General features: G+C 47.8%; 1 protein-coding gene across 12 annotated transcripts in view; it reads right to left on the bottom strand.

Moving 5' to 3' along the window:
* Positions 1-14,752, bottom strand: part of LOC114880380 (transcription factor 12) — an 86,373-nt gene that overhangs the window by 39,642 nt on the left and 31,979 nt on the right. For 10 of the 12 annotated variants that reach the window (XM_029196320.2, XM_029196322.2, XM_029196328.2 and 7 more), the window contains exon 7: positions 12,478-12,555. The exons of the other annotated variants lie outside the window; for them this stretch is intronic. In XM_029196320.2, the coding sequence (XP_029052153.1) occupies positions 12,478-12,555 (78 nt within the window). The remainder of the gene's footprint in view (positions 1-12,477; positions 12,556-14,752) is intronic. 12 annotated transcript variants of the gene reach the window in all.

Below are 14,752 nucleotides of genomic sequence, written 5' to 3' on the forward strand. Positions count from 1 at the left end.
GCATCGGCGATTTTCCTTCTATTCGCTACCTAATCCTTCTTAAGACGTTTTCTAGCCCCTCGCCGAGATTAACCGAAAAAGACCCCGAGGATTTGCTCGATATAAACGGCGTCTGTCTTAGGAAGCGGGACGTATAATTGGTTGTCAGTCAAGTAGTCGGTGGCAATCCCCTGGAGGCAGTCTTGCATCCTTTTCCGTCGCTGTTAGCCAAATCTCCGGGGACCAACGGTATCGGGGAAGAAGCAACGAAAATCCTGATAGGATTTCGCGGCCGATCGAGTCAAGAATAATACCGATTCCGATTAGCAAAGCGACGAGAAGAGAGAGAACGAAATTACATGGACGAAACGAACGATGTCGATGAATTTCACGGACCAGCGAGAAACTGGAGGAACTTTCTTAGGAACCGATAGAATCGACCACTCCGAGAGAATTGGCAGACTCGAGAAAGACGGTGGTCCCGTCGCGAAATTAAGTATGAAAAAGTGAAAGCCGAGAAAGGAAGGCGAAATAAAAGTACAAGTCTCGCGTCGAGCCGGGGCGAGAGAAACGATTGCAGGCTTCTCGAGCTAATGGCTTTTGGCACGAAGGAGACCTCTTCGCAGAGCACCCTTGACCTATCTAACGGGGGAGGGTACAATAAATAATTCATCGAGCGATTTCATCCAGCCGCGGCAATCGAGTCCGGTTATTCGCCGGGCAAATTATCGGAGACTAATTAAAGACCAATTAAGCGAGAACGCGTTGAATAATTCGCCACTCGTTTGTACCACGATATTGCACCGTATATACACTTTTTTTTTCTTACATCTGTCGGACTCATTTGATTAAATTGTGCATACGAGAAAAAAAAAAAAGGACTAAGCAACGAAATGATGTTTCAGGCGAATCGCTGCCGGACCAAATTATTGCAATGCCACGCACAAACATCGTCGAGAGAGGGCGATTACGCGAACGATAAACGGAAGCCACGTGAACGCTTAAGGCAAGTCCATTTCCTGGTACATCGAGAGGCAAACAGTTAACACGGTCGGGCATCGCTCTGTACGTTACGGAGAAGAGACGTTGTGGTCGGCAAGCGTCGCGTAATGTGTGTAATTAATGATTACTGGCACGCATCAAAGCCTCTCATTAATCTCACTAACATGCCCGACGATGCGCGAAACGTTTGATCGTTCGATAGTAAAGGCAGACGATTTCACAATGCGTCGATTGCATCCAGAGATGCACAATCGTTCTCTGTTGTTAACAGCGCGATTGTCTGACAGTGCGTTCGAAAATACACCTTGCCAGATCTTGTGGATTTTACTGTTTCCACTTCGACGAGAAGATCCACGCTTAATCTAACCCGGTGAAGCCCGATCGAGGTGCGTAAAGAAAGATCGAAAGACAACAACTCTAGTTTCGCAATCGCGATCCCCGGTGTTCCCACAATTTGCATTTACTCGAGTAGCAAAACCACCCGGCAAGAAAATGTCATTTCCTGGCTGTCTTTTCTCTCTGTTCCCGGTTACCTCACCCTTCTGTTTTCCACTGTCGCCATCAATCGTCCCGGGCCTAAACTCGGTGCACGCGTTGCACGTGCACGTGTGCGCAGGACATTTCCCCAACGTTTCTTCGGGCAAATCAGCGGCGATCTTGCGCGGGCGTTTCAAAGGAGCCGACGTTTTCCCTAAACGGTTAGCCTCGCGTTCGTTGCGCTGTTCTAGAATGGAAGAAAATATATTTCCCCGCTTTCATTCTTTCTCTCCCTCTTTCTCCTCGCAAACTCGAATCAATTAGACCGAAATTAAAAGCGTGATTACCTAGCGCTGTTTCGTGCACGTAACGCTTAGCTTATTTCTCGAGAATAAACCTGCATTTGTACCCTTTTATGTTCTACACGGTTACACACCTATCGCTGAATAATAATAATAACCAAAGTGACTGTAAAGCCGGGCGGACAATAAGCGATTACGTGCAATGAGAATTGTTGAATCTTTTTTCGCTGCTATCGTGCTCCCTCTCCCACACTATGGTGTCTATCTTTCTTCTTCCCCGTTCGAACAATAAGACGGAGTGGCGTCCATTGTCGGCGTAGCCGGGACAATTCGCCATGGATAAAGTTAGCCGGATCGGCCAGCTGAAGCCGATCGCCTTTAATGGATCGCTCGTACGTTTCGATTCTTTGGCTCTTAGCCTAGCCGTATTAACTTTGCGCTCCGTTTCGAGCTGTCCGCCGCCCCGTTTCGCAACGCGGACCCACGTGGACGAGAGTGCGCGAAATTCTTCTGTTTTCGTCCAGCTGCGCGAATTCTGACCGGATAAGATAATGACTCGGCCTCGAGATAAAGTAACGCGGCCGTACATCGAGTGGGTCGAATAGAACTCGACCGATTCTATCGTCGAAACGAAGCTATTCGTCAAGATTCAAGAAAGTTCACGAGAATTGATGTAATATAAATGGAAAAAATTGTAGATTTTAATAGGGAACAAGAGTAATATTTCGCGAGGGTGAAAAGATATTGGAGAAGCAGAAATAATATCGTGATAGTTACTGGTCGCAGGTTACAAGAAGCTACGGGAAAGGGCGCAGGTAAATTGAGGGCAGCGAAGGTTGAGCACCCCCCGGTCAAGGGGAGGCCCCTGATTGGTCGAAAGAGGCACGCACCTGGCGGACAGCTGCTACGGGACGACGTACGCGCATGCGTCAGCGCCGTTACAAGCGAGTACGTGTGAATGCACACGCACATGCGCACTATCTGCTCCGGATCGTTGTCAACACGCAGATCACCGCGCGTTTCAACGTCCGCGCGAACGGGTGTAAATTTTCTTTCGATCGAATGTAAAAAAAAAAAAAATAATAATGAAATTCGATTAAACCTTCCTGCGACTGAATGACAACGGTACGGATGTAAGAATTGCCGCGACGATGCTTCGAAATTGAATCCAACCGAACACGCAAACTATTACTAACGTCGAGCCGACCCTTTCGCGATGAATCATTCGATATAATAGCCGGTCACGAAGCTATATTTCTGTATAAATAGGCGCAACAAATTACGAGCAATCCCGTGGTCGTTAAAGGGTTGAAGAGTGTAAAAATCTTCACCACACTTAGGTACAGTTTGGTGCGATTTCCAAGGGACGGCACGAAGATCGTTGGAAGAGAAACAGGTAGAGGGTGAAGAGGGCACGGTATGCACCGGCAACAGAATGAAAAGCACGGTTGCAAAACCTGTGAAAGAAGGAGGTGTAGAGGGGACCGGGTGCAGGCAGTAGCACTGTCCTCTTAGCAGGTCTTCTCGAGGCAGGATTATGGGTTTTAAAAGCGCGCGACCAGTATTCCAGCAGCGCTAATCTCATTGTTTTACACACGGAACAGCAATAACGACGTTGTGCAAGGAGACGAGGGTACCTGGATTAGGAACCCTCGAAAACCTAAATCATCGGCTTCGAATCTCCGCGTACTGGCCCGGGTCACCGGGGAAAAGATCGGTGAAGATAGATTTTCCACGGATCGGTCGTACCACCGAGGGATGCGAGAAAGAAATAGAACGAGAGAAGGAAATTACAGGAGGACCGACAGAAAATTTTAGCGAGTTCGTAAATCTACCGCGCTGTAGTTACTCGACTCTCCTTTCCTTGCCCCTCCGCGGCGACGTGAAATCGAGGCAAGGTTTTCTTATTTTTTCTTTTCTTTTCTTTTCTTTTTCTTTTCCCGTCGCCCCACCATCGCAAGGGTGGAGTCGAGAAACGTTGAACGAAGGTGAATTAACAATGACGAGGGAACCTCTCGATCGAACGGCTATCAACGATTGCACAATTTAATCGACGATAGTTGAAAAGAAGTCCAGATTAGGTACACCTGTGCAAAGAGATCGACGCATCGAGTCTGAAACGTTTACAATGTTTTCCATATCTACGGCTTATTACACGTTAATCTCGGTAAAGACAAAAAAAAACGCGATATACGATCGACGTTAAAAAGTTTTGCGACGAAGAAATTGATTTCTTCGAAAGGTTGGACAGAAAAAAAAAATAAATAAAAAGAATCTAAGAAACGAGAAGTCCTATCGATCTCCTATCGTCTAGTTCAACTTTTCGACGCAATCTTCTCGTCGGAATCCACATATTGGCTAGTTTCGAAGCGAATCACCGCCATCTCTCGAAAAACCATTCCTTTCTCGCTGCGATGGACTGTCATTTTGGTCTAGACCCTGTACATCATCGAGATCCCGAATGAAAAGGAGGGTTACAATGTTTTTTTGTTTTTTTTTTTCCTTTCTCCAGCTACTTTTTTCTTTACATCTGTAATTTTCCCTCTTCGTGAAACGTACGTAACCATCCTTAGTCGAACGAGGAGGAAGAAGGTATCCACGGTTAAGTGCGGTTAAGAAGGGATAAAAAGGAGAGGGGAAAAAAGAAGAGAGGAAGAAAAGAAAGTAAGACGAAGGGAAAGAAGGCGACGAAGGAGAGAAAGAGAGGGGCGAGCAAGAACCCCCGACACTCAGGAAATGACCCACCCATTGGCGTAGCAAAACCATAATTCTGACCGTCGAAACTATAATTCCCTTGAGACCGCATCGGGAATACTCTCGTGTTTCTGCTGCTCCGGAACTCACCGGGACCGTCCTCGTAATTTTGGATCGAATTTCAGGACCGGTCACGAGGCTCGAATTAAAATCCAACTCCTGTCCCTTAAATAATACCGTGTGAGAACAGATTCGACGCTGCTCGCACGAAAGTGCATCTAATCTTCAGCCTTGTAAAAAAAGTTTCCCTCACGGAAAACATTTTCAAGAATGACTTTCCACCGCACGAAATTGCTTCATCGATGACGATTACCAGCTCGTCAGAAATTCAAGATGTTACTCGGCCCGAGGATAACGTATCGTCTATAAGTTAATTCGAATCGACCAAGCTTGTCATGGCGAAGGTACACGTGTCTCTTTAATCCACAGTACTCGCCCTCGCGAGTTGAATTATTTTATTTTTTATATATTTTTTTTTTTTTTAATTTTTTTCGAAAGCCACACTTTGGCTGCGCGTGATTATCCGCGATCGACTTTAATTCGCAGCGAGAAAATTAGCATGGTACACGCACGATTTCGTTAACCCGCCTGTGTAATTTTCCCCGTAATAAAATGATCGTTTATCTGAGACGGTTTTCCGCATTAATCCTGATATCGATTACGTCACACTCGACGCCATGATACAACGTTGAACTCGTATATACACGTTCGACGAGCGTCGTTTGTCAAAGGTAAACGTTGAATAATCTCCGGCTCGAATTATATCACTGAAATTCTCCAGTCGAACGCGAGGGAAAAATCAGTCCGTGTCGTTTATCGCCAGGAACGTTCGTAATAAATATTGTTTTCCACAGGAATCGAGGCTGTGTTTTCTCACCAAATAGTCTAGAATACGAGAGTATTTCGAAACACAGTCTGACTCGTAACTCAAGGAAAATGCCGGCAATAAAGAGAAGAAGAAGATGAAGAAGAAAAAAAAAGAAAGGAACGCGGCTTGGAAAATCGTGGATACCATTCGGGTAGCCAATAAAGTGAGAAATTGAAGGGGTTGATTATCTTCGAAAACAGAAAGTTTTACTTCAGCGATTATCAGAGCTGGGTTAGAGTTCGTGGGGTGAAATCGAGAAAAGTTTCGGAGGTAAATGCAACGCGGTGTAGCTTTGCCGGAGAGGGTGGCGGTGGTGCGAAGCAACAACAATAGCAAGAAGCACGTAGGGACGTAAAGTTGCCGGAGGATCAACCAGGCAGGATATAATCTGGAGGCTGGTACCGAGGTAGGCACCATCTACCGTGAGATCTGCACGGAAATCGGAACTGGCTCGAAGCAACCCTAATCCGAACCTGATACGCTACGTACACGCCCGTTGTTGGGTTCTCAATTATTTTCAGCCACCGGCCTCGCCGTGTAGGTTCAATTAAAGTTTCCACCGAAAAACGATATTTCGTTCGAAAGCAACTTTCCTTCTTTCGTTTCGAAGAATGAATCGTCTTGATCGAAATGCTCGTGCTATACCTACACGCCAGGTACTTGTCGGCCAAGTACGGATAGTATGGATTTCATGGAATCAACGACATTTATTGATACATTTTATACAGGTTTTCATGCAACGCTATGGAAAGGCATCGAACTCGATTCAGATAAGACTAGAGGCATGAAATAACGTAATCTGTGGGAGCGTTGCGTGTAATTGAATTACAAAAGGCCGGAGTACTCGAGCGTTGCAGGGAAGAGCAAATTGCACGGTAGAGCATGAAGAAAAGTGAAGAAGAGAGGAGGAGATATAGAAAGAGGAAAGGACGGTAGGGAGGATCGGAGAGACGCAGAAATCTAGAGACAGGCACCGAGGTAGGCACGATCTAGCATGAGATCTCGACGGAAATCGGAACTGGCTCGAGCCAACCTAATCTAAGCTCGATCCAACCCCCCGAGACACCTAGCTTGGCTTTGCTTGCTTGCACGTTCGACGCGTTATGGAGCTGCTTGCACACTGGACAGGCACACGAACTCGAATCGACTCTGTCCTACATGTGCACACGATTACTCTATCCGCTCGCGTATACACAAACACACAGGATCGTACACGCGTTTTGCGCGATTATGCGAGCTACCGCTATGCAGATCGATCCCTGGAGTCGAAGGTGAAGCCCGTTTCGGTCGCAAGAACGCGTCTGTGTGCACGCCTGCGTATATTGGTATTCCGTGCCGGCCTCCAATGCATTATACCGTGTGGAATTTCGGATACGAAATGTCTGAAGGGCTTAATAACCGGTAGTCGAATCATCCGACTTCCCTCGACCAAAGGGCCATCTTTCGAAATTGATCAACGCTGATAGAGAAAAATTTAATGACACGGATAGAAGAGAATTTTAAAAGAATCGTTCTAGTAGCGCGACCGAAAGCGCTTCGTTTCGTGACTTTAGACCCGAAACCATTCGTCCTTTAAGGGCCTGACGGTTGTTGATTAAGGCTCCTGTTCGAGCAAAGGGACGGCGCGAACCACAGAGAAAAAGAGACGAAGGAAGAGAGAGAGAGAGAAATGGGGAGGTCAGGTTATGTCCATGAAAGTTTTACGGTGCTTGGGTATCCGTAAACGCCATATGGCCCGAAAGTCGCCATGTTTCCTTCGTTTTCTTTAGTCTCGGCAGCGGACCCAACGTCCCTCATTTTTTTTTCCACGCCGCTTCCCTCTCCGTTCCTCCTCGTTAAGATATACCCCGACTCTCGTTAAAACTTAACGTGCGTTTCTTTGTTCGATCAAGAAAATTAACAATTCTTCGAGGAACACCGTTTGCTCCTCGAACGATCGCGTATTCGTCGGCGGAAAAGGAACAGGAGATGGCAAATAAAAAGAAAAATCTCTCACCAACGATGTGTCTAGCTCCACTTAACCGACAACCTACAGAAGGTAACCAGTTAACTCACCTGAAACAGAAAGAAAAAAAGGAATCGTTAGCGGGGAAATAAATCTTCCGGGTTTCAACGCGCGTAATTAACCCCCGGGGTTGGGGGATCGCCGCTCAGACAGCGATAACTTAAATTTCATTTAGACCCTTTTCCATTTTCAATTTTCCAATACACGAAAGTCTCGTTTAAAAAGAACGCTGCCTAATTGTAATCGAAGGACCATCGCGTTTCGTGTGCGTCCGAATTATTATTGACCCCGAGGCGAGGGTTAAAGAGAATCGCCTTCGCAGACAGATTTCAGATCTGATCTATCATAGTAATAGACCATTCTGTATACGGGCTACGCCCACTTACACCGCGTTAATAAATCGCTGGTACGCGCCTCGACTAATGCGACTAGTATCGATAGTAATAACCGTTGTTTGTTTGCACCTCTGACAGAAACGTTGCGCCTAACGACGCGTAATTACCATGTAAGCAGATTAAACCGGAGGACAAAGAGTGCAAAGTTTCCTCCCGTTGCCGACTTCTTACGTTCTCGAGGTTAAATAAATATGTCATTTACGATATGCTAAAGATATCAGCGCGTTAAGAGAGAAGGAGGGAAAAATTGAAAAATCCCACCCTTAATAAACCGGTAGAATTACGGTTCAAGGGATAGCCGAATTTCCCGGAAAATTTCGACGCTACAGAGTACTATTGGCCTCATGATCATCATTGTCATCAACGTCAACGTGTATCGCGTACGAGAAGGGGATAGCAATACTGCCAGGAGTGTGCGGAGAGGGTTGGAAGGGGTGCGTTCCGAAACACATCCAGCTGGCGCCTCTCGGCGCTATGGCGGCCGTTATAAGCCCGCTACCAAATCAAGCGTGTGTGACACACTAATAATCGGACGTATATATGGTGTCTATACAGTGGCTCCGGGCACACGTGTATACATAGAGGGGCGCGGGTGTAGCCGTTTATATACGTAACACACATTCCTGTCAAGTTACGTCTATGCTCGCGTTAGACTAGTAAGCGTGGCACACATACTCGCACACATCTGCGAGCTGATATAGGTGTACATCTTGTCAAGGGAAACATAGACGAGGCTAAACACAGGTGAGCGCCGGTATACAGGGCCAATTAGAACGAAACGAGGTGATTTTCCAAGAAATTTTCACGGCGTATAAACTTTATTAATTTTCACCCGATTAAACCGGTACACCTCGACGAGCTTTCCTTTAGAATCTTTCGATTCGATATTTTCAAGTCACGTGTGACGATACCAGTCGGGCAAAGATAGAGAAAACGAAATGGTGCGATTATGGAAGAGCGTTAAGAGTCGCTAACTAGCCGGTGCACGCGGGTTTACGGAATACGCGTGTCCCGCAGTTAGGTGTATCCGTGCAAACAGAAGCGAGGGATAATGGTTACGAGGAATGGATATATCAGTCGGCGAGCATTGGATCCTAGGATAGCGCTATTAGTAGAGCTCCAGGCACACGGATAGCCCGTTGTCACGCGGCTAAGTGGTGTTCGAGCTGGTTGCTGTGCAGGTATCGTGCGTGTGTCTAATTACGCGCGCGCGATCGTGTACTCGGCTAGGAGCTCACGCGCGCACACGGGGCAAATATATTCCTTACCGGAGTATCTGTTTACGCGTGTGTACACGTCCGCCTGCAAATTGTGGAGTGGACTCGCACGCGTATGTAGCTACAAGCGCGATCATATGGGTTACACATACGCGGCCAAGTACTAATGCTAATCCCAAGCATAGATTACGAGAGGAACAGCGACGATCAACCGGAAACCGTGATGCTGTTACGAGAGGAAATTCGAAGATCCTTTTGACTTCTGTCGCTTCCTAGTGCGCATACGTTCCGTGACGTCTGCCCGGTTTGGATATTTATCTCGGCTTTCAAAAGCTGCTCGATCGACACGGGACAGCGGGGTTGATAATTACGAGGAGGAAATTTATCGATGCTTCTTCGTGGCGCAATTTCGTGCACCATTTAAGTCTCGAGGAGCGTTTCCTTTGCTAGACAGCATCGAAAACGTACTGGTTGCAGTTAATAAAGTGGCACTTGTCGGCCAATTCGACGATAGGGGAAAGAAAAAAACAATCAGCTTCGAGACCCGAAGCCAGGTCGCCGTCCCATTTATATCAATTCTATTCATTGCCGCTTTTAACCTAGCCCTCGGCGTCGCTACAGTGGCTCTCACTCCGCCTCTACTTCCATATCCTTCAACCTAACTCCCTTTCGATACTGCGATTTCAATATACACCTCCCGACGGATCATCGTCGTGGACGCTATCGGTGTGCCGGTCGTTCGGGTTCTTAAATCGGACGTTGGCATACGCGTCGCGATTGCGAGACGATTTGCATAAAATTCTAGTCTCGGAGCGACTCGGTCGTTAGTCGAGCGGACGGACAGGTGAAATGAGGCGACGTAACGGGGCCCTATCGGTTTCATTCAATTCCCCCCCTGTTTTCAACGGCAATTACCGTCGACCTTCTGGAAATCGAACGACGTCGTATTTCTCGGCAACGATCGATCGTCGATCGGTCGTAAAACCGCTTCGATTCCACGACGGCTTTCACGATCGGCGCGCGCGCCGTATCGCCCACGAATTTTTCGTCTTAATTGAAACGGAGCAAACAGCAAGGACCACACCGATCAGTACTTTCGCTTTCTCGTCTCTCTCATTCTCCGCCCTATCCTCGTTTCAGCTTTTACCAAAAGAATCCTAAGGAAAAAACACGGTGCCGACGGATAACAGAGCTAATTTATCAAAGAAACTATTTATATTTCGTCGACCAAGTTGAGATAAAGCATCGAAACGGTGGCGAATGATCGAGAATCGAAACTAAGAGAAGAAGCAGTTGTCGAGTTACGAAACCACGCTCCGCCTGCCGTTTAAACGCTCGATCGCGACTCTACGCTTTTAGCGGAAAAATGAACAGGCTCGCGGCTAATTAAGCTCGAAAGAGAGATAACGCTTTCATAACGAACGCGTCCCGTTTTTTCTTCTCCCGTTTTTCAACGACCACCGTCTTCTTCTCCCATCGACGATGACTCGGCTAAGATTTTACGCCTGACAAAGCTAGGGGAAAAAAGCATCTCGGAGCAGCGACGTACAGGAACGGGCAGAGCAGACCGAAGCGGAGCAGTTTCAAACGTTGCAAGTGCCGTACCGGATATGAACCACGAACGGAGGGAGGTGCACGGACCGGAAATGGCTGGCCTTACCTCGGCCCGATCAAAAACTGGTTTCGCCAGACGCTCGAAATCGAGATCACCAAGATAGAAAACTTTCTTCCCGTCGACGCACGATAAATACTTGCTTCCAAACGAGCTTGCCGCCTTCGTTTTATTACGACGAAAATCAGCTTCAACGTTTCTCGATTATTCATCAAGTATCGGATATCGATTTACGATTATTACGAAACATATCGGATAGATTTTTCATTGACAAATTCGTGTTCTCGCAATTAAGGATTCCAAGAAACCGTGTACAAAAAGCTTCTCGCATAATGGACCGACAGCTGTGGATCGTTGCGTTCGAGTGTAAGAGACCTCGCCTCTAGCCAACCTGTTGTTTCGCTCTGTGACGTTGGACCTTTTGTAATTGCGACGCTTTTGTAACGCAACCCTGGATGAACGTATCGCTTGAAAACCGATGGAAAAACAGAAAATTCATTGTCGCGATAAACTGCGCAATATCCGACTCCGAATCGAAGAGACAACGAAGGACGGAAAGGCACGTCTGGACGTGGAAGAGACGATCCCTTTAAGCGCCCCCTATGTCGAGGAAAGATTCATCGAAAGGTTGCAGGAGTTCGAGCGGCGCGATTAAGGAGAAATTAAAGCTGCAACTTTCGGAAACGGAGAACCTCTGCGACCAGTCCATAAGCCAGAGAGGATCTAGTGGCTGCCCGTGGACTGTACTGAAATAATGTACAGTGCCGTACAAAACGGCAAAGCTGAGGGAAGTGTAGGAAGGAGAGAGAGAGAGAGAGAGAGAGAGAGAGAGAGAGGAGAGGTACACGGAACATCGAGGCTCTCCGTGTCTCTCCCTCTGCTCTGCCTCCGCCTCGCTCGGCGTCAGGGTGACAATGGTGTGCAAAGGAGATTAACAAACAGAATAAGCTAACGCATAATCGCATTATTTCTGGCTAAGCCGCATTTAAATTAGATAGAAATTCCATTTAACGAAACAATGCAGGGATGATGATGAGTCACTGGTGCCGTGCGAGTCGAAATAGACGTCCCTCGCTAGTTTCTCATATATTCCTGGACGCCTTATTACGCGCGCTGCATTTGCCAAGATAATCAAACCAGTTGCCACGCGTATACCCTCGAAATTCCCTCGTTTCCCATGAGAATCCCATCGAACTCCGCGGAAGACAAAAGAAGAAAAAATGAAAAGAAAGAAACTTTGTCAGAAAGAGGGGAAAGAATCGCAAAGCGTCCCGACAAAGATCTCCTCTCGCACCCTCCGAGTTCGGAGTTCGAAAGAAGCGCTGGGCCACCCCGAGCAGGGATAAAGAAGGAAGGGTGCCACGGCAGAAAAAGAGCGAACTAGCGACGTCGTGCCCGCCCACGTGACGACGGCCATGTTCGTGACGTAACCGTGACGTGAGCGGGCCGATGGCGTGCGGAGCACGCTCCCGTTCGTTCCGTCGCGTCGCCTCGCGTCGCCTCGCGTCGGATACACGGAGAAAATCGTAAACGTGCCCCTATTTTCAATCGACGCGCAATCCGATTTGCTGGCAGTCCCTATGCGAACCGAAACAACTTGCAGATTGAAAAGGAACTCGTTTCCAACTGGCGCATCCGGTCCTGCCCGTTCCAACAGCATGAGCGACCGGGCACATACCGAACACGACGGGCAACAAACTCTTTCCCAACTAGTACACCACCAGCTCGAAATCGAACAAACTTTCTTTCGAAAGCGACGCAACTTCGATACACAACGCGACGGGATTCTAGGAGAATCGTTTCGCGATACGAAACAGGGTTGATCTCCCTCGGTTCCTCTTTCCTTCGAGTAAATTTCACTCTTACCTGACCACCACCGCCGACGATCGACTGATAGGCTGATTGAAAGACGCTTCCTAACTGCGTGAGACTGTCATCCTCCATCTGGAACATTATGTCCGTGCCCGGAGAGCCGTTGTTGTTCAGATTGTTGTTGTTGTTGCCTATCAGCTTTTCCGTGCTGGATATGTCGCGCACTATCGCGTTTGACTGCATTCTGCGCTAACGAACAACTTTCGGCAACGCAAACGAAGCCACCGCGGCTTACCGTTTCCCTTATCAAATCTCGACGAGGATCGCGTCTCGATACGATCGGTTTATCCGTCTCATCGTCCGATCAATTCGAGCCGATCGACCTCGGCCAATATCGAAATACGCGTTTCACACGCGTCCCACGCTCTCTATCGTAGCCAGAAAACGATAGAACTGCCTACCTACGAGACTTTTTCCACTACTGGTGCGACAGTAACACCCCGGGTCACGTAGAAATCCGAGGAAACATATTCAGCGACGGATGGAGAAATACGGGTGATCGAGAATGATAGAATTCCTTGGAAACGTATCACGCACCATCGGTCCTTTGGACACCAACGGACGGAATAGTCATCGAGCGGTTCACCAAGAGGGAAAAACAGGGTCACGCGATTTTTTTAACGGCCAAGAAGAACACTGGAGTAGTGACCGACGTCACCGCGTGCCACGAGGACGCATCGCGTAACCTCGCTACGGACTACGACGATTCACTGGACCGCCCCCGCACCATCGTACACGCGTCCTTCCTTAACGATCGACTTTTGAAACACCTGTTTGATAGAACCGCGAGATTCGGGTCCACTCCGGAACCACTTGACGTTACTTTGGAAATATACGTGTCGCGAATCGTACAATCCTCGCGACACACACGGCTCCGACCCAAGCTTTCTTCGTATCGTCCACACGCGTAACCCGCACTCGAGTCCACGCGAACACTCGATGCACTGTACCGATCTCACAAACTTTCTTCCCTCCTTTGCAACCCGACTCGTACGAATTTGGAAAATAGAAAAAATTTGGAAAAAAACGGAGGAAAATGAGCGAAGAAGGAACAGACGGAGATCATCCACCGAAGCTCCTTCCGGTACGGGTTACACGACGAGACTGACGCTCCGCGAGGGGAAGCGGCCGCCCCACCCCTCCCCTACTGTACACCGTACCCCCACCACACCGACAAACGTATCCCCACTTCTACCTCGACGAAATGCTAGCAATGGCTATCCCAGTTTCTTTCTTTCCATTTTTCAAACAATTTATTTTATTCTGGTAATATCGAAAATTTGCGATTGTGAAAAGAGCTACCATTAAAATATTTAAAAAAAAAACAGATATATGTTAGTATTTAAGTATCAGTGATGGAAACAATTATGTCGCGTCCACTGTTACGATTCGATAAATAATTGTAACTATTATTTCTATAATAAACAACTACTAACAGCTGACAGGATTGATTTTATAAACCTATTTTCCTAACCCGATACTCGATGGAAGAAAATAAAAATCGAAACGACTCGAAGCCATCGCTAGGCAGGTCTCTCTCCCGATCCCTGAGGGAGCGAAAGAGAGCAGGAACCTTTCCCTCCCTTCAACCCGCGACATATAGTCGGGTCTGTAGCATTTCGGTTTAGGCTCCCCTCGTCTCGTCCCCGGTTGCTCGCCGCTCACAGGAAGCAACCCCTAGCGCGAAGGGCCGGCGTTTTTGCCCGTACAAGCCGGCACTCTTGCAGCAACAACGACGACTACGACGACAAGCCGAGGCTACTAGCGTGGGTGGATGATTCTCTGGCTCTCTGCCGGCTATGTACCGCGCCGAAAACATCGGTCCACTTGTTGAGTCGAAAAGAGAGCGAAGGAGATCAAGAACGACGCGACGCGAAATCTTCTCTTGAATGCACCGCGCGAAAGTGCCGCTCCTGTTTCTGGAGACAAAAGCTGTTACGAGGCGAGATCTGCCCGGGGGACAAAGGTGTACACGGGAAACGAAACAACCGTGCCGTGTATGGGACACGGGACGACCACGAAACGATTATTCCGAGGAAGGACGTCGCTTTCCCCTTTCGCGAAATTCCTCTCTTTCCTTTACTTCGTTGAAAAACAGCATCGATTCTCTCGATGCAGCGTGAAAACATCCACCTCGCGGTCGTAGGTGATACGTAAGATTTCGAGAATTTCTCGGGAAGAAAGCGTTTGTCGTTTCGGAATATTCAAAGAGGAGAAAGAGAAAGAGCACCGAAAGGGAAACGCGTAATTACCGCTTGAGTAAACGGTC

This window comes from Osmia bicornis, chromosome 10, assembly GCF_907164935.1.
Source record: "Osmia bicornis bicornis chromosome 10, iOsmBic2.1, whole genome shotgun sequence".
In the NCBI taxonomy this organism is placed as follows: Eukaryota; Metazoa; Arthropoda; class Insecta; order Hymenoptera; family Megachilidae; genus Osmia; species Osmia bicornis.